The sequence below is a fragment of the Limanda limanda genome, chromosome 23, assembly GCF_963576545.1.
Source record: "Limanda limanda chromosome 23, fLimLim1.1, whole genome shotgun sequence".
NCBI classification, from domain to species: domain Eukaryota; kingdom Metazoa; phylum Chordata; class Actinopteri; order Pleuronectiformes; family Pleuronectidae; genus Limanda; species Limanda limanda.
In genome coordinates, this window is record NC_083658.1 from 1,429,509 (window position 1) to 1,454,640 (window position 25,132).

The 25,132-nt window shown below is 48.0% G+C and overlaps 1 protein-coding gene across 1 annotated transcript in view; it reads right to left on the bottom strand.

Annotated features, from left to right (window-relative positions):
* Positions 1–25,132, bottom strand: part of LOC132996940 (receptor tyrosine-protein kinase erbB-4-like) — a 99,510-nt gene that overhangs the window by 68,502 nt on the left and 5,876 nt on the right. The window contains exon 3 of the mRNA XM_061067310.1: positions 7,465–7,651. Within this exon, the coding sequence (XP_060923293.1) occupies positions 7,465–7,651 (187 nt within the window). The remainder of the gene's footprint in view (positions 1–7,464; positions 7,652–25,132) is intronic.

The following is a 25,132-nucleotide window of genomic DNA, read 5'->3' on the forward strand; positions in this document are numbered from 1 at the left end:
CGTTTGTTATTCAAATCGAGCTCACGACATATTTTCATGGAGCAAAACGCTGAAGAAGAGTCGGAAACAGAGCTAACCCCCCCCCATTAGAACTGACACCTACAATGGGATAAATGGGCAATTTGTCTTTTCCTGGCACGGAGCTGCAGCACTCATCCCCCCCACTCGGTTAGTTTGAGACCCACACCGACACACACACACACACACACACAGGCAGACACACACACACCAGCAAATCAACTCTGACCGGTGAATTGCCTCCATCTGGTTCTATGGTTAACGTAGTGCATGGTTCTGGGCCTCGGTCCAGCTCACGTCCACTCAACACTTTCACCTTCCTGCTCTTCTGTGACAAGTAAGGAAAATAAGATTCAAATAGAAATAAGAAATTAAAGTAAAATGAGTTGAGTTTCTGTCGAGGAGCAAAGTGAAACCTCACAGCTCGGAGTTGGGATCATTTACAAAAGGGAGAAAGTCAAAAAAAAGTCAAAAGTCCGGCTACGAGTAAATCTAATCTCCTGAAACAACTGAATTGGGCTCTAACGAGTGAGTTTGATGAAGTCATAGTTGTTTGGTTTGATTCCGAGGACGACCGGCTGGAAATGCTGACTCACTCATCCTTAGTTAGTGGGAGACGAGCCGGGAGGACGACAACAAAAGATTAGAAAACTTTAAACTGTGTCTGACCCTCCACTTCCTCACTGTCTCGTTCCCTTCCACATAATTACTCTCAACAAACATTTACTGAGTCAGCGTTTGTAATCTATTCATTAACATTTACCAGATATTTCAGAAGCTGTTTCTTAAAGAACAAGCTCATTAATAACTCATTCTTATTCTCGTGTGTCTTCTTCTGCCTCGAGACAAGAAGGATTCTCATTCACCTGTTTTCTGTCCGTCTGTAAATAAACTCAGGACACTAATAAAATGAGGACACAATTAAGAAACTAGAATATCAACATTTGAAGTTTCTCAAGGCAAATTTCACACTGAGCTGATTTTTAAAAAAGAAAAAAGAAGCATCTTTTGTCAGGTTCCAATTTAAAATACAGCATCGCTCCAGACGGGACTCGAGTGAGAGGAGGACCAGCGAGTTGTCAGGAAAACAGCAGGTAGTTGTGACTGTAATGGTCACTGGTGTGGTGGGGGGGGAAGGACCGGCACACAGAACGTGCTCCTGCAGGATTGAAACCACTAAGCAGTGATGGTCGTATTAAAATCCCACCTCCTCCTCCTCCTCCTCCTCCCTGGCCCAGAGGAGTAAATCCAGCCTGAATGGGTCTTAAGTTCCCCTGAGGGAGATGTTTATTATCATCTCTGCTGAGACGAGCTCCGGGATGGATCTGCAAGTCGCTCCGTGCCGGGGAAACTGAACCTAGCCCCATCGATGTCGGCTTTATTAGAAGCAGAAACTTTATTACCTCCAACAAGGAGGAGATGTTTTCATCCCCGTCCATCTGCTGGTGAGTCTGTCAGCAGGACGGGAGTCGAGCCAGGATCCTGGAGTCTGGCACGGAGCTGGAGGACGGGAGGCATCCAGGAATAAACGTGGTTAAAGATGTGGTGAAAGAGGCTCATTAAAGAATTGAATGACTTCCTTTCCCATTGTGAGATTGGTGCTAACGTGCTAACGTGCTAACTCCCTGACGACAGGAGAGGTTTGACCACGGCGTCAGGGAGCTGAAGGTCGTGGGAGGATCAGGAGGAAGCTTCTCATCAGTGATAGTAGACAGGATTAAAGGGGTTAAAGGTCATTAGCGCTCAGCGGGGGGGGGGGGGCCTGTGGCTGCATGCAGGTAGCTCAGTTAGCCGGGGTCAGGCGACACTGACCTGTGAGGAGGAGAAACCGAACATCTAAGAGCAGAGCACCGTGGGGGGCCATTACCATTCCATTAGGTGGCGTTCTCCCTCCCCCCCTCCCAGTGGACGAGTCACGGCCGCTAATGGAAACAAACCCAGACGCCACTCGGGTCTCCTTGTCAAAGTGTCGGAACACAAGCGGCGCTGATAACACAGAGCACGGTGATGGCGTTCCAATGAAAAGATGAGAAGTGGAGATAAAGAGATGAGAACATAAACTGTGGGATCAGGAAATGGCGTCCGACCGTGCGCCTGCATGTCGATGAGCGTCCTACTTCTCGATGTCTCCTGATGAGACGCCGAGCAACGACAGGACAGGATGTTGTGTGACATCACTCCGGTGACATCACAACCAAGACGAGTCACGACCTGGAAGTTCAAACCCGACAGGCGCCTGTTGCTTCACGCCACGTGACCCTGGACGGTTGTTTCCTTTCAAAAGGAGAAGATGTTTCTTTGGTCTTTTAAAGCTCAGGGATAAAAAAAAAGGGTGAAGATGAAAGAATAAAAAGAGCAAAACTTTATTTCACACAGCAGAATGAAGGACTCTCTTGCTTTGCAGATCCACGACTGCAGCGTTTTCTAGGGTAGCAAAGCAGCGTTTGAAGCTGGGAGATATGTTTTAATCATTTGGCGCCTTAATGATGACACTGGATTCATTATTAATGGGCCTCGTTCCTCTCCCTCATAACAGTCCGGAGCCCGAGTGGGTATTAGCATTAGCCGCTTTGGCTCTATTTGATCTTTCTGTAATTACGCCACATTTTGAAGATCACACCGCAAGCTTTATGTTAAGTAAAGAGGAAGTCGGGTTTTTTTTTCCCCTATACAAAGTCCAAGCTCAATAACCAACACTTCCTTTCCCTCTTGTTTCTCTCTCTCTGTGTACGAGTGCATCGCTCTGAAGCAGCGAGTTCTGAGGAGGATGCAGATAAGCATCGGTCTTCAGATGAGCTGCAGGATTCCTCCTTCAGATCTGTGTTGCTCTCTCTCTCACCTCGAGGATACCAGTATCTCTGAATGTGGGTCTGTAATGAAAGTGTTGGGCCTCGGTGGAGGTTTGAGTCTCAGCAGCTCGACTCCACCGTCTCATTCTGAGCTCTCCACCTACATCCTTCCATTCCTCAGCAAATATAAGGGATTTACTGTAAAGACCAAATTCTGTCGTTATCCCACATCTTCAATAACCCGGAGGAAAAAGGTTTTACATCCCTGACTGTCACAGAACTAAACTGTGTCTCTGTCTGTAAACAACTCTCTGTGCTTTTGATTTCTTGCATAAATATGAAGAACCAATCTCCATTTTGCTGATGTAGCTGCTCAGCGACTCTGAAGATGAGAAAGTGCTCAGAACGCCGGTGGATCGATAGTCATGCTCTGAAAATGAAAGAGGCGCACGGGGGTTAATTAAAAAGAAGTCTATTAATCAATTCATCTCAGCAACTACTGCTGTTGGTAATTTGGCCTAAATGAATTCAAAGTGCTCACAGAAAACGCTGCAATTAGCAGGACAGCGGCCGTGAGTTATTCGTCTTAAATCAGAGGGCGGCGGCCAGGCACACCAGGGGGGCGGAGTCACCACGAGTCAGTGAGGCTTAAAGAAAGCTCCACAGGTGAGAGGGTGGAGCGGTGATAGAGGAAAGGAAGGAGGCGGCAGAGAGAGGTAATTGGCATGTGAGGACTAGGGGGGTGGGGAGGTATGGCGACCAGATGTGAAGCCGGAGTCGACGCCCTCTTTGGGGCAAACTGAGCCATTTGGCGTTCATCCAGACAAACAGGAAAAAAACAAAAGTGAAGTGAAGAAAGAGACGAACGGGATCTGAACTGGATGTGAAACTCATTCCACACGCATCAGCTCTCAGAGTGTTATGGAGGTTATTATCTCCACTGCTGCACAGCAGGGGGTAATTAGCGCTGCGGCGTGTGTGTGCGTGTGTAGTGAGGCGTGTTGTGTGTGTGCACCCAGGCTGTCGATACGTGTGTGTGTTATAGGTTACTCAGGCGTGCACCGAGCTGCAGGAGCATAACAGGGTAAAGATGAACAAGTCGGTATCAGAGGCTTTTCTTTAACACAGATTATATCTCTGCTACTGTAAGGACCAGGCAGCTGCACGCACACCGACGCCGCAGCCACATTGAATTGCGTGCTTTGTGTGGACTCCCACTGCGAGCCGGGTCCACAGAGGGATGGAGCAGCAGTGAAGCTGTTGTTTAATGTATTGTGTTCAGCGGGAAATGCTGGAAATATTCACGTACACATGCCCCCTGGATGGTGAGAGGCAGAACGCCTGAATCTGAGTGTTGAGAAGGGGAAATAATATGTGAACCTAATTGTGAGCTTAAAAGAGAGAATGGTGTATTTTCATTTTTCTGTCCCAGGCTGAGGAGGGGAGGGAATCAGGAGGAACAGCTCTGATCCATATGCATGGTTGGATCCGGCTTAATTGCAGCATCGCGGAGCTCTGGGACCCGAGGATTTGGTCTAAAGGCGAGCGTGTAGTGTGGCTCCACCCTGAGTGTGTGTGTGTGCTGAAACCGGAGATGTGTGGAGCTTCAGTCAGACAGGAGGCCGGGGGGGCGGCCCGAGAGCCCGAGTCACAGCGGTGAACCGGAGGTAAACTCAGCCACTGGGGGATCCAGACGATTCAAGAAATAAGAGGAATCTGGAGATGTGGATTCTACATCGTGGAAATTAATAATGCAATGTGTACTTTGAAAGGAGTATTTGAAGATAGCAGAGTTTCTATGGGGGTATTTTCAGTCACATCAGGGGAAGAGGAATCCAAAGCTGCAGCGCTACGCCTCATTCCAGGAAGTTTATGAAGCGCACTGATGATTCAACGCTTTCACCTTGGGGGGAGGAAACGCCTCCGAGTGGAGGTGAGCACGACCGAACTCTGTCAGGAGCTAAAAGAGGAAAAATGACGAAAACAAAAACCCCAAAATAAACCAGAATGATCTCATACCTCCAGCAGGGCTCAGCATCCTTTAAATTCTGCAGCTAATCTGTCACAACCAGTAAAGATCCACATGTTCTCAGCGACATATCGAGGGTAGTTACAGGTTTTTCTTCTCTTCTGGGTTAAAACATAACATCTTGTGCAGGAGGTAATAATCTCTGACATCTCCTGCATACGTCTGTGTGCATGATCCTCTCAATCCAGGTTGTTTGTAGCATAGGAACCAGTGTGTGGGTTGTAGAAAACACATTCGTTAGCCCAGTTTGAGGAGTGACAGGAACACTGAAGGGAAGGTCAGGAGGCGTCCGCTGCAGAAAGAGCAACAGTAGTTTCCCCTCTCGAGTCATCTGGGGATAAAGGTCCACTCCGGTCTCTCCTCTGGTCCACATGGAAGAGACGTCCTCCTGCTGCACCGGCTCCGGGTGTCAGCTCGCCCTTAAAACTCTCAGGAGTCTTTTATCACCGTGTTCAGACTCTATAAAACACAGCTTATTACAGTAAATCTGTCAGCAGCTGTAATGTGGATCACTGTTTGATCCCCGGCCATCAATCACAGGAAACGCTCCTGCAGAGTCAGGAGAGGCCGGGATGAATCTCTGCTGTCCGGCTTCTGCTCGCTCAACGTTTTACTGCACCTGTTGATCATGGTCTCCAAACCCTGGACGAAGACTGCTCGAGTCGTTTCACTGCAATTAATTGGTTTCCCCCGAGTGTGAGACATGTGCCGGAGAATCGCCAGCAGTCGGAAACGCAGGATGGATGCAGGATAGATCTCAATACCCACAGGAGCGCGGTGCAAAGCGGGCGGATCGATGCCAGAGAAGAAGCCTCGGGCAAAGTACAACAAAGCGGGATGGAGCAGAGGCGTCCCGGGTTCCTGGCAGCTTCCGGCACGGAGCACGTGGTCGGCCCGTGGTGGGTTCCAGCCCAGATTCCTTGTTTCATGCTCTGGCTTCCTTTCCTCTTCCTCTGCACTGCGACGCCATCGAACCAAAACCTTAAAGGTGCAACATGTACAGTAGCTGCTGTGAGGTCGGTGGCTGGTGAATTCACAGGAGGACTGGCAGCTCCAGCGTCTGTTCTCTGGCTGAGCTGAGGAGGACATACGTGTTGGACATGATTCTTTATCCCGTTGGCCGTGGAGAGACGCTGTAGAAAGATTTCCTGCTCAACTCGTCCTGGAAGAACAACGAGATTTCTCCTGTTTCGGTGCCACAAAGAAATCCAGCAAATTCCATCCAACTCGGATTCTCTGGCAGCGCACGATCTCCAGCATTGTGTTGTGTTTTCATTTTATTTTAATGGTGAATTCTGTTTGTACTGTTCTGCTGTCTCATCCCGTGGTAATGCTCCGGAGCGACTTCAGAATTACTTCTTGTCGTTAGTGAGTCCTCCTCAAACACGGAGATCAGCTCGAGAATATCTGTATCAATCCAGAGAGATGTAAATGGCTGTTTATCAATTCTTTATGCTAAAATGTTCGGTGTACGACATCTGACTTTTGTGGAATTAGCAGTTAGATAAACCGATATAAAGGCACCGTTCTGTTCCTGCCTTGTATTGTTTTCAGTCTTCATGGATGTTGAAGCATCGAGAGCTGACACAGCCGTCATGTTTTCCTGGAACTCAGCGGTTTCCTTCCTGACCGCACGTTCAGCCTCTCTCTGTTTACCATCATCCTCCGTGTCACTTCAGACCGAGCCAGAGAGTCAGTGAGCGACCCTCGTGCTGCTGCCTCTCCTCAGATCCCATGTGACACTCGTCCTTCTCTCCGTGACAGCTCGTGTTCCTCTCCCCGGGAGCGATGGTAATGCCGGCGCCACGGAAAGAGGCAGCGCCCGAGTCCCGGCGTGCATGGGGGGGGGGGGAGGCGAACCTTTTAGCCGGCCGACCGCCACCGCAGCTCAATCTGGGAGCAACTCACGACCATTTAGAGCGATAACGAGGAAATTGGCTATTTGGAGAAAATCTGGAGAGGACGCGTTCCAGCGGGAAGACGATAAAGAGAAGATGGTGTTTTGCTTTTATGATTGTGAGTGGAGTTGGAAGGTCACGGCGCCGCTGAGACAGTGATGAACTGACGCTGAGGTCACGACGCCGAGATTAAATTACACCGAAGCGTCTCTTTGCAAAATGCAGTCCACTTTAGATAAGTCCTCTCACATGATGAGAGAAAAAACTGCTCATCCATAAATCATAACAAACACGACCACTTCCAAAAAGTTCCTCCATGAAAGAGGCCTATTTCTGAGAGTGTAAACAAAAATGTAATTAATGTGAAAATAGTTCTTCTTCCCGCAGACATTTGATCCTTGCATATAGCAACAGAGGAGATTAATTTGCCAGCGTGGCAGATACGTAGCTTCAAAAAGTTGAGTTCCAATTTTGTGACTTAATTAAAAAAGGCCCTATTAAATCTGGGTGTAAAAACAAGTCAAACACAAGCGTTTCTAGTGCAGCGAATATTTCACAGGCGGCTGAGAAATGAATCCACACAAGCAGACTCTCATTTTTTGCTCCGTTTAACTCCGGAGAGGGAAAGTGGAAAAAGAAAAAAGAACAAGAGGCGGAAAGTGCAGGAGCTTCACGCTGATGTGCTGATCCTGCAGCGTGTCTTTAAATAATCCAGAGTCATCAATCCTACCTGTGAGGTTGCGGAGGCCCAGCTGCCTCAGGCCGTAGTAGCCGTCCCGCCGGTAGTTGAGGAAGATGGCGAGCGAGTAGCGGCCTTCGTAGAGTTTGGTGCCGCGGACGATTCTCAGGTTCTCCAGCGGCAGGTAGTCGAACTGGTTCAGAGCCACCAGCACGTAGCCGGTCACCTCTCGGATCGACTGCAGGACACAAACCACAGGAGCAGGTTAACGGAGACATATTATGCCCATTTTACCACAGTTGATATGGTTCCTTGGTGTCTTAATGAAATGTCTGAAACATATTTTGATCAAAATACCACAAGGATCATTTAAAACAACACCCTTTTTACTTTGTCTAAAACAGCCCTCCTCATATTGACCTGTTTTGAGTGGAATTTTCATAATATGTCTCCTTTAAATATCAGTCAATTCACATCATATGATTTTAGAAACTAGGTGGCAGAAATTTTTCACACTTTTCCTTCTAACTCTTCTTTTAACCGTTTAAAACATCCTGTTCTTTTCCTGTGTGCGTGGGCGAAGTTTCCCCGAATTGTCCGATGACGATTTTTATAGAAAAAACATTGTGGTGACATCACAGTGACATCGTGGGTGGTGGGCGGTGCCTAATTACCTTGATGACAGGCCGTTATTAAAAGTGTCCGTGTGTGTTCTCAGCACGCCGCTGTCAAAGATGCTTTGTGAGAGAAGAGCGACCACTCTGTCAAATGTTTGTGCAGCTCCGACAAAATCCAACAGAGTCATTGATTATTAAGTGTTATGTGTTTTTCTACATTATAGTAATTAAAAGGTATTCATGCATGTGAATGTGTGACTGTCTGCGGACGATGGCGTCACCCAGCGGCCCGGCCCTGGCACGGAGCGTGTGATTTGCATTTTGAAATGTCAGGCTCCTGAAAAACTTGGCCAAACAGAACAAAAAGATTAAAATGTCACCTCGGCTACAGACTAATTACACGTCTCCTCTGATGAAAGTGTCCCAGCAGTTGTTTGGAACGATACGAGAATCTGAGAAACAAATAACCAATCACAAGATTCAAATGGATTTGAGATTAGGATTGTAGAATCTAGACGTTTGCTTTTATTGCAGAATAATAATAATCCTCGTCCCTCTGCTTATTAAAGGTTAAAGGTCAAAGATAGTAAGCATCAGCAGAGGGAAGCTTGGTACGTCTTCTCTAACACATCTGTCTCCTGCTGTTGTTGCTACTCCATCTCCGTGGCCATGCAATATTCATCTGAGTCACTCAAACAGCAGCCGGAGCTCGGTGAGACGCACACACCGACACACACAGACACACACAGACACACACAGACACACACAGACACACACAGACACACACAGAAACACACAGACACACACAGAAACTCACAAAACACATACGACAGCTGTTAAACGCCACACTAACACATTTTACCGACCACCACTGACAAGCCTAATTAGAACACTACATTTAAAAGAAGCAGAGGAAACAGATCTGTTTGTACAATCGTCTGCAGCCTCGGCAGAATTTATTCCTGTGGGTTTTATTTTAGATTCGTTTCCACCAGAGAGAGAGAGAGTCACATTACTTCCTCATGACAAAACCGACCAGTAGGGGTCGCTGGTGCAGCTACAGAGCTCTCACTTTTTATTGAATCGTTAGTTAGAGCGTGGGAGATTGTAACGACGTGTTTTAATTCTAAATATCGTGATTCAGTAGAGGGCGCTCACGTGTCTCCTCCATAACCAACAGTGCAGGAAGTGGAGATGTGTCGCAGGAGCAGACAAATTACATGTCATGCAAAATTTGCTGGGAACTTAATCATAGTAAGAAAGTGACAAAGCCATCGTCCCTCAGTGGAATCCCAGCAGCAAACACACAAAAGAGCAGATTAACTCACAAACTGAGTCTTTTTAAAGAAATCATTTGTGACAGACTTCGATGGAAAAAGTTTCCAAAGCAACGGGCAGCTCCAGAGTTGGACCAGTAATGATGTGGTTGGTTGGCTGTGAGGGGGGGTGGGGGTCTGACTGGCTCCTGACCCCCAGGGGACGCCCAGCGGAGACCGGGGGCGGGCACGCCGCACGCCGAGCTCCTGCTCTTCAGGATAATAGCAGGTACCTGAGCCGAGCTGCTATATCGAGCGCTGGTTGTGTCTCTGAGACAAAGAGAAGGAACCGACAGCCGAGCTGCTTATTAGAGAGATTACAACGTGTCAATCACCCGAGGACGAGAGAGGGAACAACACAATAAAAGAGCAGCGGAATCCATTTCAGCGGAGGCTTTGATTAGCATACTTATTGCACAAAGGAGTTGTGCGGCGAGGTGTTCCTCTGCCTGTCACAGAGCGCCGCTGCAATAACTTCCTGTCCGACGTGCGTTGAGGTTTGTGTGTTTGCTCGAGAGTCGTGTGCAACTTCCTGCAACTCTGTGCAACTTGTGACTCAGCCTCGGAAAAGCAGCGTGCGAGGACGAGGAAGAGGAAGAGGACGAGGAAGAGCATGTCATCTCCGGGGGACTTGTTGATCCGCTCCCGTGGTTGGAAGCCACGCCGCTTCGTCGCTATGACCTCACCGCGACCCCGTGTTTACAGCTGGGGGCCTGGGGACGCCACGTGAGCTCGCCGTGCTATCTCTATAACGCCGCCGTGAGCCCCAGGTGCCGGCCAGCGGCGCTGTGACTGGGAACAGGGGCGGGGGGGGCGGCTCTGTGACCCGAGCCAGCTGTGGGCACGCACCGGGCGGCTGGCAGACGCCACAGAGCTTCCTCTGTGCCCTCAGCTCCACGCCAGCCTCCGGGCGCCGCCGGCAACACCAAGGAAAAACTGTTTCCCTGTTGCTTAGCAACTGCAGGAAAGCCTTCCAGCCGGAGCGAGCGAGAGAAGAGAGGGAGAGAGAGAGGAGGCAGAAGAAAGAGAAAACAGACTGAGAGAGGATTTCTTTTTTAATGTAATTTACCTAATTCAATTAAAGGATTACTCCGCCTCTCGCACTCATTTCACTTTGACACGATTTAATTTCCTTATGTTGCTGTAAATACTTTCTTTCCGAGCGTTTTCTGGATCAATATTTATCTGCATTCCTGTGAGGAGGGGGGGGTGAGGGAGTGGGGGGTGAGGGGGGGAGGTCTGGAGGGAAGAAAACACAAGCACCTGCATTTCTGGGGGCGATGTGCTCAGACTTAACAAGCCGGACGCCGGGCGGATCAACTGGTGTGTGTGTCCCTCCCGCACACACACTGAAGAAAACACACACTTAACAAGCAGAGTGGGAGGGGGGGTAATTTGTACGGACAAGGTGCACGCCCCGCCCACGCTCGCCTCTCTCACCCCTTCATCCTCACCCAAAAATAACCCGGTGATTAAAGCGGCGCCGAACCAGGAAGCGGTTAAAAGCTTCACACGCTCCGGCACAAGTTCAGGTCGTTATTTCAGAAAGTGTTTGGTGTGAGTCGTTTGATTCCAGTGTTGTTGTGTTGTGAGAGCCACGGAGGGTTGGAGCCGAATCCACTGAACACACACACACACACACACACGCTCTGCTACACAGACAAGACGCAGTCCACGCAGGTCAACTACCCATAATGCACTGCAAGTTTAACATTTCCTCTAGCGCTTTTCTCCATCAATCACATGCAATTAGTGGCGTTGTGTGGAGCTCTCAGTCCGACCGGATCCCGGCGCTCCCGACAGGCTGGTTTCCTCTCTCGCTCGGTTATCGCTCGGGGCGGAATGTGAATTTCACATGTTGGTAAATTGCTCTTTGTATCTGCAGGAGCCACAACGGCTTCATTTACTACAACAATATATAATCACCACAGAAGGCGTCTCTGAGACACACAGGTTCCCGAGCGGCTGAGCCCGGGAACCTGTGACCCCCCCCGGATACAACCACGATTCATACTTCTCATTTAAATACTCTCCATTCAACACAGAGCTGGAATGAACCTGGAATTCTATCTGTAAAAAGAAAGATATGAAATGTAAAGTCCCCGGCGCTCAGGAGCCGAAAGCTTCAGGTCGAATACGACGAAGCAGACTCTTACGTAAGCTAATCCCCCAAAATGCTTGATGATTTTAGTCTAATGATTTAGCTGATTTAGGAAATGCTACAAAGATGCATCAAAATGCTGCTCTGCAATGTGAATACTACAAAAAGAGATGTTCTGCATTAACATTGTTGTCTGATAAGCAAAAAAACACATTATTCATGTCTTTGTCAGAAAAGGGTTCAGAGGATGAAGACTTACTGTTTGCATTCTGTGTTTTTCCTTTTGATTTCTGAACTCCTTTTCTTTTTATTATGAGTTCTTATTTTGTATAAAACTAAAACCATGAGATTTTTTTAATATATTTTATGGTTTAGCTTGATGATTTTAGCAGCTGAGCCCGGGAACGTGTGACTCCTCCAGATACAACCGTGATTCATACTTCTCATTTAAATACTTTCCATTCAAGACAGAGCTGGAATGAACCTGGAATTCTATCTGTAAAAAGGAAGATGTGAAATGTAAAGTCACTGGCGCTCAGGAGCCGAAAGCTTCAGGTCGAATACGACGAAGCAGACGATTACGTAAGCTAATCCCCAAAATGCTTGATGATTTTAGTCTAATGACGTGAACGTCTGGAATAAGTTATTCATCCGACTCGGTGTGAAGAAACCAGAGGATTTGCATACAAATTCCCTCAGTTTCTGTCTTCCCCGTCGGGCTTCACCCCAGATTTAGATAAAATAAAAGCTGCAGTTTAAGAGAAGTGTGAATGAAGACGCCTGGTGTCCGTGTGGCTGCATGTATATTCAGTTCATAAAGCAGCTGAATTATGCAGCTTTAATAGGATAATCTCATCTTATGGAGGTGAGCACGCCGACTTCCTGCCTGAGACGACCAGAGTCTCAGAATTAAACATTAAATCGATCAACAGTGTGAGAATGTGTGGAGGGCGAGAGATTTAAAGCAGAACAATAACCTGTCTGACTGATATTAAGTTGTGTTTGACTTTATTATGTGTATGTCAGCAGTATTTTAATGTTGCTGCTCACTGAGGTTTAACTAATTTTATCTTTTCCTCGCACTCTGCTGCTGAATAGTTTTAATCCGGTGGTTTCTGCGCTCGCTCCGAAGGGTCATGAGATAAATCTGAGAGGTTGTGAGATGATTAATGTGGTTGGAAAGAAGAAAAACAAAGTCGTGTTACACACACACACACACACAGACAGACACACACACATATATATATATTCCTCCGCACTGTTCTGGACTTTTCTTCTGAGATATTGGATATTCTCTTTGACCTCTTTGGTTTTAAATGTGACATCGATATAACATGAGAAGAGATTGTGAACCACTGGTTTATGATTTAACCCTCTGAGGCTGAAGATGTTTGATGATGATCCCAGTTTAAAAGGATCTGAAATAAAAGCTTTAATATCGAGAATATTAATTCTCTTTGCAGCAGAAAGTCTTTTGTTCACTGCACAATCTTTATGTTCAATGCAAAACACCACAATGTCTTTTATCTGTCCCCGGGATTGTGTTGTTTGCATTATAAAATCTATTTTAAATAAAAAAATACACAATTTCACTTCTTTAATCATTTATTATAGTCTAGTGACTTCGTAACCTTTCAGCTGAGATTCTGCAGCTTTCAGAGACATGAACCATTTGAAGATTCTCCAAGAAATGAAGAAGAAATACCCTTAAACACTAGAGGAACCGTTTTACTGCAGATAAAGTGTGAAAAGTGCATAAAAAACCCCACTGCAGTCCAATAAATGCGCCGGAGCATAAAGTTCAATATTTTCCTCCTCAAATGTGAAGCAGAAGCACGAAGAAGAATGAAATGGAAATGCTCATAAATAGCTTCAAGTGGCACTTTGAGCACAGAGCCGGATTAGATGTACTAACTAACTCCTGTTTTTAAACTCTATCCTAATACGGAGAGATGGGTTTAGAAAGAAAAGGAAAGAAAGAGCAGAGGAAGTGTGGCGGAGGCTGCTGCTGATTTAATTGGTCGCCCACCTGCTGCATCACACAGCGTTATTTCCCCATTTGTATATGTTCCTCTATCCAGGAGGGTTTACTTCCATCATGGGGTTAATTCTCTCTTATTTGTTTTTTTAAAAACCCTAATCTGCTTCGGTCTCTCCTCCTCGCAGAGTTGCTTTCATCAGACTAAGCGGATTTGGATAGACTCCTAAACAACATCAGTGGGGCGCAGCAGCTGGATCCCCCCCCGAAAGAAACACCACGGCGCCCTTATCTGAAAAATAATGAGATATTTAAGTCGTGCTCACTAGAAAACAATGTTTGATATCTTGAGATAACAAGGTAATTCAATTGTTTTACCTCCGGAAAGCAAACATGAGCAGCAGCGAATCTTAATGTGTCTGGAGATAATGAGAGAGTCAGACCTGATCACATGGAAGAGGGTTGATGTCCTGAGATAATCAGACTATTAACAAGTTATCGGAACGTGAAAAACTAGCAGGAGGTGTTCGACAGCAAGAGTGAGACGAGGTAGAGGAGGAGGAGAGGAGGAGGAGGAAGGAGGAGGAAGAGGAGTTTAGGGTTCGGGGGGGGGTGCGGTGCAGCGGAGCATCTGCAGAAAACTCACAGCCAGCGAGATTTGAAAGCATAATTAATAGTGCACCTGTTCCTGTCACCTGGATGAGTGAGGGTGCAAATGAGGTAGATGGGAGGAGGAGGAGGAGGAGGAGGAGGATGAAGGATGAGGATGAAGGAGGAGGAGGATGAAGGAGGAGGAGGATGAGGATGAAGGAGGAGGAGGATGAGGAGGAGGATGAAGGAGGAGGATGAAGGAGGAGGATGAGGATGAAGAAGGAGGATGAAGGAGGAGGAGGAGGAGGAGGAGGAGGAGGAGAGGAGGAGGAGGAGGAGGAGGATGAAGGAGGAGGAGGAAGAGGAAGAGGAAGAGGAAGAGGAAGAGGAGGAGGAAGAGGAGGAGGAGGAGGAGGAGGAGGATGAAGGAGGAGGAGGAGGAGGAGGAGGAGGAGGGAGGGAGGGAGGAGGAGGAGGAGGAGGATGAAGGATGAGGATGAAGGAGGAGGAGGATGAGGAGGAGGAGGAGGAGGATGAAGGAGGAGGAGGAGGAGGAGGAGGAGGGAGGGAGGGAGGAGGAGGAGGAGGAGGATGAAGGATGAGGATGAAGGAGGAGGAGGATGAAGGAGGAGGAGGATGAGGATGAAGGAGGAGGAGGATGAGGAGGAGGATGAAGGAGGAGGATGAAGGAGGAGGATGAGGATGAAGAAGGAGGATGAAGGAGGAGGAGGATGAAGGAGGAGGGAGGAGGACGAGGAGGAGGAGGAGGAGGAGGATGAAGGAGGAGGAGGATGAAGGAGGATGATGAGGAGGAGGAGGAGGAGGATGAAGGAGGAGGATGAGGATGAGGATGAAGGAGGAGGAGGATGAAGGATGATGAAGGAGGTGGAGGATGAAGGAGGTAGATGAAGGAGGAGGAGTAGGAGGAGGAGGATGAAGGAGGATGATGAGGATGATGATGAGGAGGAGGATGAAGGGGGAGGATGAGGATGAAGGAGGAGGAAGGAGGATGAAGGAGGAGGAGGAGGAGGAGGAGGATGAAGGAGGATGATGAGGATGATGATGAGGAGGAGGAGGAGGATGAAGGGGGAGGATGAGGATGAGGATGAGGATGAGGATGAGGATGAGGATGAAGGAGGAGGAGGAGGAGGAGGAGGAGGAGGAGGAGGAGGATGAGGAGGAGGAGGATGAAGGAGGAGGAGGAAGGAGGATGAGGAGGAGGAGGAGGAGGAGGAGGAGGATGAAGGAGGAGGAAGGAGGATGAAGGAGGAGGAGGAGGAGGAGGAGGATGAAGGAGGATGATGAGGATGATGATGATGAGGAGGAGGAGGATGAAGGGGGAGGATGAGGATGAGGATGAGGATGAGGATGAAGGAGGAGGAGGATGAGGAGGAGGAGGATGAAGGAGGAGGAGGAAGGAGGATGAGGAGGAGGAGGAGGAGGAGGAGGAGGAGGAGGAGGAGGAGGAGGAGGAGGAGGAGGAGGAGGAGGAGGAGGAGGAGGAGGAGGATGTTGAGGAGGAGGAGGAGGAGGATGAAGGAGGAGGAGGAGGAAGGAGGAGGATGAGGATGAGGAGGAGGATGAAGGAGGAGGAGGAGGAGGAGGATGAGGAGGAGGATGAGGAGGATGAAGGAGGAGGAGGAGGAGGAGGATGAAGCAGGAGGAGGAGGAGGAGGAGGAGGAGGAGGAGGAGGAGGAGGAGGAGGAGGATGTTGAGGAGGAGGAGGAGGATGAAGGGAGGTACACTAAAGTGGCTCCATTATGAACTACCGGAGCTGGGACACATTCTGGTGATTACTGCTCATCTCCATACATATAGAGAATATCTCTGCCAGCGAGTCAAGGAGAGAGCAGCCGACTCTCAGCGGTTTGATCCGACTCCTCCACGCCGCGGCAAAGTCAATGGGCGGGCGGATGGGGGGGGGGACCTGTTTACCAATTCACCTGAATGAGCGGCGCCGGGGACGTGATGCTCTCCTTCACCTCGAGCCTCTGGTTGGATGATAACCATCCTGAGAGCAGCCGGGCGGGACTTTCAATATCTGTTTTTTTTTGAGGAATTCTGTTTAAAAAAAATCAAGGTCTCGGCGATTGGGGGGCGGGGCCATTGAGTTTGAGAGAAATGAAGAAATCCTGGAGGAACACGGCGCCGAGTCGTTCAGGTGTTTTCGCCGAGCTCGTTGTTTTTAGGGAACTCGTGAGGGAACATGTGCTGATGGCACCTGGAGGAACTGAGATGAATCAACAGGGTGGGAATCTGGCGGGGACGGGGGGGCCGGGGGTCCGGGGTGGGGCTTTTCTGCTCACTTCAAATAGGAAGCACATCAAACAGAGGGTGGAGGGGTGAGGGTGGAGGGGTGAGGGTGGAGGGTGGGGGGGGGGGTTTGAACCCACGCAGCACTCTTCAGAGCAGCTTGATATCCTCTCTCTCTCTTTCAGGTGCTTCAGCTTCTCCACCGGAACATTAGGGCCGAAAGGAAAAAGGTAATTCCTTCACTCGGCTCAATCAAAAGACTTTAATTGGACGAAGAGTGTCTGCTGGCACACGGCGTGCTGAGTCACACCGCCACGGCGTGCTGAGTCACACCGCCGCGGCTTGGTGATGATCCAACACCGGGGAGGAAACCTGTGGATTCTGATTATTCTTTATCAAATGAGCCGGGTTCTGTGTTTCTGATTCTCTCCATTCAGAGAAAAGAGAAGACGAGTGCGTTTCTCCTTCGTCACGAGTTGTTTGAAGTCACAGCACAGACGCACACAAACCCACCGGCAACGACCATATGACGCAATTACAAGTCAACAAAATCAAACGCACAAGAATCGTTAGATATTAAATCTTTACGTAGTTATTTGATGTAACATCAACAGGGTGAAAGGTCACGATCGACAGCTGAGAAAGAGCCTGTAGCTACTGTTTAGCATTTAGCATTTTACTTTTTACTTATTCAGATTATTCAATTATTCAGAAATGTTTATGTCAAAATAAATGTTACTTTGTATAAATATTGGTAAAAAGTGAGTAAATAAGAAGTAAACAGTGAGTAAATATATACTGGTTTCCTATTTTTTATTGCTCTCCTATGTGTGTTGTATTTATTGCGTTTTTATGTTTCTATGTTCATTGTTTGCACCAATAACAAGAGCAAATTCCTTGTATGTGTGAACGTACTTGGCAATAAAATACTTCTGATTCTGATTCTGATTTTTAAGTCAAAGTATAATAAGTTTTATTTAATGGATTAAAATCTATGAAAATCTGCTGTTTTTAAAGTTAGTCAAGCCGCCACTGGATGGATGTGAGTCACACACACTCAGTTCTACCACAACCAACGAGTGTTGACAGTGACTTTGGAATGACTGTGTGTGTGTGTGTGTGTGTGTGTGTGTGTGTGTGTGTGTGTGTGTGTGTGTGTGTGTGTGTGTGTGTGTGTGATGACATCCAGGGCTGTGCCTCCAGCAGCAGCTGTGCTCCTGGCTCCTGGCTCCTGATATTTATCGTCTCCGACAGGCCGACAATCTCACATGAGGCCGCTTCACGAGTGGCGTCCGTGAGGCGTCGGCGTTGTCAAGACACATTTCCTGCGTGACCCTGACTCTGAAATTAAAACCACCAAGGGGGAACGTTTGCAGCGCATTAGCCGGCCGAGCTGAAGCAGCGACAGAGCAGTACAGTATCTGATCCGTGAGCTGCAGAGGAAACACTAATACATAACTCATGAGGCGAAGCTGTTGTAGCAACCCAGCAACCGTCGCATTATGCCGTGGCCTTTGGGGACGCTACATAATGTAGTTATGTGACAAAGCTACTGCACATCAGCCACGGGCGCCGCTCTGCTCCCCCGACAGCAGCCGGGCTGGAGAGAAGTGAGAAGCTTCTCATCTCCAGCAGCACCTCGCTCCTGTAGCTCATCGTTAAGCCTCTCATTATTCACGGTCATCCCGGCTCAGGACGGAGAGGTGGAGGGCTGGCAGGTTTCCTAACAGGACGGAGGGGGGGCCCGGAGAGAGGAGAAGAAAGAGGAGGAGCTCAGGGGCCTGGGAGGGAGGAGGAGGGGTTTAACGGGTCCTTCAGGAGCTGGGACCTGATCCACAGCTGGTTGCAGCCGTCGGTGGACGATGGAGGAGTTTGTCTGGATGATAAATTCACACTGAGGAGGTGAATCAGAAGAACGCTTTTCACTCTCGGTCCATGGAGAAGAAACGTGTAAATGATATTAACTTAAGTTTAACTGACAGATTGTGGAGCAGGTTCCCTCAGGACGTTCAAGTGATATCAGAATCACGACTTAGTGGCAGATTTAAAGAACCAGAAAGCAACGTGAAAATAAGGAGCACTCAAAAATAATGATTTGTCAAAGTAAAAACTATTAAAAATGTGGTTTTGGTTTTTGCAGCTCTGATCCTCAGGTTTACTGGTTTGATTCAGATCTTGTAGAAGACGTAAAGTTCTTTATTTAAATAACAACATAATAATTATCACACCAGAGGTTCCTCGGACCTGATGCACAGCTGGTTGCAGCCGTCGGTGGACGATGGAGGAGTTTGGCTTTTTGATAAATTCACAGCTAAGATACAGAATGAATGATTTCACATTGAGGAGGTGAATCAGAAGAACGATTTTCACTCTCGGTCCACGGAGAAGAAACGTGTAAATGATATTGACTTTAGTTTACTGACAGGTTGTAAACTGAGGAACTCTCACAAATAATGATTTTGTCCTTAAGTCAAAGTAAAAACTATTAAAAATGTGGTTTTGGTTTTTGCAGCTCTGATCCTCAGGTTTGCTGGTTCAGATTCAGATCTTGTTGAAGACGTGTAGAAGACGTAAAGATTCTTTATTTAAATATAAACTTTATAATTATCACACCAGAGGTTCCTCACTCTTTTCTCTCCTGGTTGAAAAGTAGAGTTTGTGAACTACAAATGTATTCTGGGCAGGTAAGCCGGCAGCTGTGGGACTGATTACAACCATGTCAGATTTTATCTGTCTTGTCTCCTTATATAGTGTGAGTGCACAGAAGTGGGTCTGTGTGTGTGTTTGTGTGCATGATTGTGTTATTTGACAGCCATTTTCCCTCCAGTGGAAAGTGATGGTGGAGGCCCGATGCACGTTTCAACTCTAAACTCCTCGATGGCTCTGGAATCAAATTGCCCTAATCGGAGATGGATGTCCTGATTTGTGGCAACACAAGGTGTTTGTGTCTGTGTGTGTGTCTGTGTGTGTGTGTGCACGACCACCTGCACACGCTGGTGTTATAAATCAATCTGCGTGATGGAGTTGGAGATGAAGCACTCATGACAGAGACCGGGTTCTTCTCCCCGGCTGGATAAATAGACAGAATGCACCTTTATTGAAATCGTCAGCCGAGTGCTCCAACCTGAATTTCAAAGATCACTCATATTACGCTCAGTAGATGTGTGTGTGTGTGTGTGTGTGTGTGTGTGTGTGTGTGTGTGTGTGTGTGTGTGTCTGTGTGTGTGTGTGCATGTGTTAGTTATCTCAGCCAATCGGAAACTGCAAAAAGTGATTTCCTTTCTCAGCGGGGGGGAAGCCCTCGGAGCTACGGCCGCCTGCAGGCTGGTTTCTGCCTTGACACAGATTCTACGCATGTGTCTGACATCACGGACACGGAGCCGCTGAGTCGGCGTCACTTTGCCGAGGAACCAGTGGAACACGACGGGGATTCTGTGCCACTTCAAACCGAGGGCGACTGAGCAGAGCACGTGGAAAACCTCCTGACTGAAAGAGAGAGGAGGAGGTGGGAGGAGATGTTCACGACAACGTGAGGAGGAGAGAGAGGAGGTGGAGGAGAGAGAAGCATCACCGTGACGTACAGGTGATGCTGTCACTCGAGGGTTCACCTGACAACACAAACATTCATTTATACTCACTGCTTTGTGAGAAGAAGTTTGACGTCTGTGTTTTTAAAAATATGAACTCCTACTAGAGGCAAAATAAAACTGAAACTAAGCCGTGACGTAAATATTTACTTTATACTTTATATTAATGTTCTGAGAAACAAAGCAACTTCCTCTCAGACACCGAGACAAACCGGGTTCCAGCCGACAGCGGATTACTGAGCAGGATGGAAATGCTTTCCATAAGTTTTCAGCCAGCGTGGAAATATCTCCAGAGGCAGAAGCTGAGGAATATAGGAGAAGAGCGCGTGCTATCTGCATACATATTCCAAGAATGTGTCCGATACACTTGGTGATAGTCAACAGGACGGACCTGACAATAGCTCTAATGGAATTACAGTCAATTCAGAGTGGCAGAAAGAGGAAGTAATGAGATGGAATAAACCAGGAGGAATATCCACAAGGAAAAACACTCCACCATGGGCAGTGATGGAGGCGGCATGGGGTTCTGATGCATCTGATGGGGTTTTAGGACGAGGCGGTTTTGCAGAAATGAGATAAGTTGTTTTCAGTATTTATCTTTGAGCATCTATAATTTAATCTTTTATTTTCTGCTGGTTTGAATGTACAGGAGATAAAACGTGAATTAAAACAGGTAAAGATGGAGAAGTAGTATATTAGACTCGTACCTGCAGCAGGACTTTGAGCAGAGGAGCACCACACTAACACAAACACACAAACACACTCACACCAATGCACTTTAACACGGAGACAGACACACAACCATGAGTCACACAACGCACACATATCGGACACACGCAGACACAAGCTCACATTCACACATTGAATGTGCAAATGTCACGGTGGAACGAAAGCTCAGAAAGGCAGGAGCAGGAGCAGGAGGAGCAGGAGGAGAAGCAGGAGCAGGAGGAGCAGGAGGAGCAGGAGGAGCAGGAGGAGGCAGGAGGAGAAGGAGGAGCAGGAGGAGCAGGAGGAGCAGGAGGAGCAGGAGCAGGAGCAGGAGGAGCAGGAGGAGAAGCAGGAGCAGGAGGAGCAGGAGGAGCAGGAGGAGCAGGAGGAGGAGGAGGAGGAGGAGGAGGAGGAGGAGCAGGAGGAGAAGGAGGAGGAGGAAGAGGAGCAGGAGGAGGAGTAGCAGGAGGAGGAGCAGCAGGAGGAGTAGGAGGAGCAGGAGGAGAAGGAGGAGCAGGAAGAGGAGGAGGAGGAGGAGGAGGAGCAGGAGGAGCAGGAGGAGAAGAAGGAGGAGGAGGAGGAGAAGGAGGAGGAGGAGGAGCAGGAGGAGCAGTGTGATTCTCCCTGAGCCAGCTGCAAGACCCAGATATTAAAAAGGCATCGGGAGAAACAATTTACACACAGTCATAAATTAATCTGCGGCTATGATGCCTTTTTAATATGTGACAGGGGGGCCGGGGGGGGGGCCGCGGGGGGGCGTCTGAGTGCTCTGAGCGGAGCGATCGATGTCACAGACGTGATGAGCACCGAGAGGAGGCAGAGGGAGAAACGTCCCAGCATGCCGAGCGGGAGCCGAGCCGGGAGGACGCCAGCACCACTGTGGTATTAAGGCATCACAGCCATGAGAGCACTCGCAGGTTCGGTCCCATTTACTGCTCAAGTGAGCGTTCAGGCGCCACCTGGCACCACGGCAAATGTATGAAAAATGCCAACACACAACCCGCGCACACAACACACACTTGATGCACAATCGTCCTATCAACACTAAGAGGCTTTTAGAGCAAAGTGAGGCCCACGGTTCACTGCTGCTGCTGCTGGAGGAACTCAGCTGATCGGATTCATGGAAACAAGACGAGAAGAGGGAATCTACACCTCTCCTATTGACACCACCCCCCACCGTGGGAAATTAATATTTATCTACCTTTTATATCTAATACATTTAAGCTCCAACAAGACGACCAAGAGATATGAAACTCACCCCCGACCCGGAGAAAGTAATCAACCATTCTGTGATTTATCTTCAATTCTAGTTCCTTTGCTCATCTTCTGCTCCTGATGATCAAATGTTCCTGTGCAAGTCTCCCTCTGATTATCATAATGTGTTTATTCTTGTCTCGGTTTCTTTTATATCTTTGCATCTTGTTCCACTCTTCCACTGTTCCATTATCAGAGGATTAATAAACCCTCATGTCAACGTGAGACAGTAGAAGAAGCAGAGCGCTCTGTAAAGCGTGGGACTGAGAGTTCACATGCAAACACACGAGGCTTTAATCAACACTGGAATCAACGGAATTCAGCAACAAATCTTGTGACTCGAGAAATATTCAGTAAATATCAGGAAAATACAATATTCATAAATAACGAGTCCTTCACGAAACCATGTGAACTCGGCCCCGGTTACACGAGTTCCTCTAAACTCTGGCAGACATGAAACCTTCTGTTTCTGCTCGGCTGTTCTCATAATGTAACTATTCATACGTTCTCAGCCGAGATCTGAAGATTTCACAAAGTTCATGGGAAGTTGTTGGAGACAAGACTGGGACGAGAGGATCTCCATTATTCATTTGTGCTTCTCAACGAGCTCGTGGCCTGTCGTCTCCACTTCACGTTCTCAAAAAACCCCGTGGCAGTAAATAAAGTCTATAAACAAAAAGGAAAAGATCCGACTCATAATCTCATCTCTTGAATTTACGTCTTGACCTGGTCGTTAAAACCCGCGGCTTCGGTTCCAGGACATGAAAATCTAAATAGCGCTCGCTGATAAAACTATTTGCTGTTTCACGCCCGGTGAGTCAGAGCAGGTTGGAGCTGGATCGGCTGTGGAGGAACTTCCTCTCATTCCTCTCGGCCTCGTGCATCTGCCACCGTAATTTGCGGTAATGACGGCGTCCCAGCCGGGCCACGCCGCGCCGAGCGGCTCAGAATTGATTTAGTGCATTAATTACGCCCCGGTTACGCCCGTGTCACGGACAATATTTTACAATTTGATAAGCAAAAGACGCGCCGTGGGATCGTTTTGATGAATTGCGAGGGTTCGGTCGTGGCGCGCTTTTATGGTCGTAGCTTTTAATTTGACGGTAATCACTCCCCCCCCCCCCTACCCCTCCACTCTAATTCCACCTCGGAGACCTCAGCTGTGCAGCGTGTCTGCTTCCATCAGGCCCACGGAGACGGCTGGCGTGCAGGAGACACGGGAGCGGAGAGGAGGAGGTGGACGGGACAAACTGTCGGCAGCTTGTGCGCGTGTGCATGTTTAATGTGCATATGTTTCCATAATCTCTGCAGTGTGTGTGTGTGTGTGTGTGTGTGTGTGTGTGTGTGTGTGTGTGTGTGTGTGCTCTGGGTCCCGTGGCCCCTCTGCACTGGAACAACAGCTCAGTGCTGCAGGCGAGACAAGCAGCAGCCCGGTAATGAGCAGGAGCCCTGTCTCTCTCCTACCACCGACCAAGACCCCCCCGGGGGCGAGAGACATCCCAGCGTCCAACCTGGAACTCCCACAGGAGCCGGGACCAGCAGAGGAAGACCCACATCCTGAGTTATGGTCTGTTTATCGTGACACTTTCTTAAAAGTGAGTTGTCAGCTGTGTAAACAAGTCGCTCGGTGTTAGGAGCGTTTTCATTTCCTTTGATAAGTGGAGCGACGCTGCAGCTGAGAGATTCTTCTCCTGCAGGTTCACCTCAGTTTGTCTGTGATATGAATAAATACACTATTATATTCTCGAGAAAGTTCCTGATTTTTATCACATTCTAACCAGTAGAATTATAATCCTCCTCCGAGGCCCGACAGTCTCTGAGCTTCTGCACCAGATCTCTCATATTCCATCGGACTTATTTAAAAAAATATTGAAGATTCATACAAACTGTACAAAATGTCCAAACTCTAACTAGTTCCCAGTTATTATCAAATGGAAGTTTTGCTCATTCAGACTTTCTCTCTTTGCATTTCAGTTTCCAGGTTCTGAGTTTTCTCTTCTCCACTTTCCGACGAACAAATGACTCAACTGCAGGAAACAGTTTCTCTCTCTCGCCAAAGAAAAGACAGTAAATGAAACAAAAGAATTAAACGTTATAATTTTCTTCTCGTGGACTTTGCACATCTCCATTATCGCACAATTAGCTGCCTGTAAGGTACTTGTGGCGCTGGGAAGTGGCAGGGTGCTAATCATCCCGGCGTTAACAGCTGTAATTATACCGACGCCGCCGGGCGCCAGCGAGACGCTCGCGGCCTTTTTCCAGGCGCCGGTCCCATCCTCTCATGAGCTCCTCTGCTGGTTCACAGGCTAATGAAACTGTAGGATCCTCCTGGCCAGCACGCAGCTCTCCAGCCGCCGCTCGGGATCACGGTGTCATTATCCGGTGAAGCGGCGCTCTGACAGCCATTGTGCGGCGTGGAGCTCGACAGCGTGAAGCGTCCACAGGAGCGGCGAGCGAGGAGAGAGGAGCGCTTGACCTCATCACTGGCCTTGTCCTCTGGCGTGATGCGTGTCAACATGTAAATAACAGCTCTCACTGTCGGGGGGAGGTCCACCCCCTGACCCCGACCCCCCCCCACAAGACCCCCAAACAGCAGAAAGAGGGAGTCAGGTTGTCATGGTGACGCAGCTGGAGGGGACGAAACAAAGACTTTCCAATAGATGCTTCACACGGCTTCAAGTGAACCAGACGACCAATCTTCCATCCACTTGTTTTCAGGCACAATCACAACAGATCAATTCTGGTTCTGATGAGGAGGAGAAGTTGGTTTATTGATAAACGGAAACAGCTTCTTAATAAATCATGACGTGAATCCAGTGAATGACATCGAACACTGAGGTTTCCTCACGTTTTGAAATGGACTGAGCTGCAGTCTTACATTTCCCTCAGTAACTTCTGGTTCTTTGTTGTTTGGTTTGGTTTAATTTTGGCGCCAAGGCCGGTGATTCAACTTTTAAGATCACGCAACAACAGGAACATAAATCTGCACCTGTGATCGTGGATATTGATTTGGCTCAAGTGTGCGTCTTGCAATTTAACAAGATGCACACAATTTCAAAGTGTTTTACAGGAAGAGAAAAGAGATTTAGACGTGATAATATCAAGATAGATAGATGGATAGATGGATAGATGGATAGATGGATAGATGGATAGATGGATAGATGGATAGATGGATAGATGGATAGATAGATAGATAGATAGATGGATAGATAGATAGATAGATAGATGGATAGATAGATAGATAGATAGATAGATAGATAGATAGATAGATAGATAGATAGATTACTTTATTCATCCCCGAAGGGAAATTAAG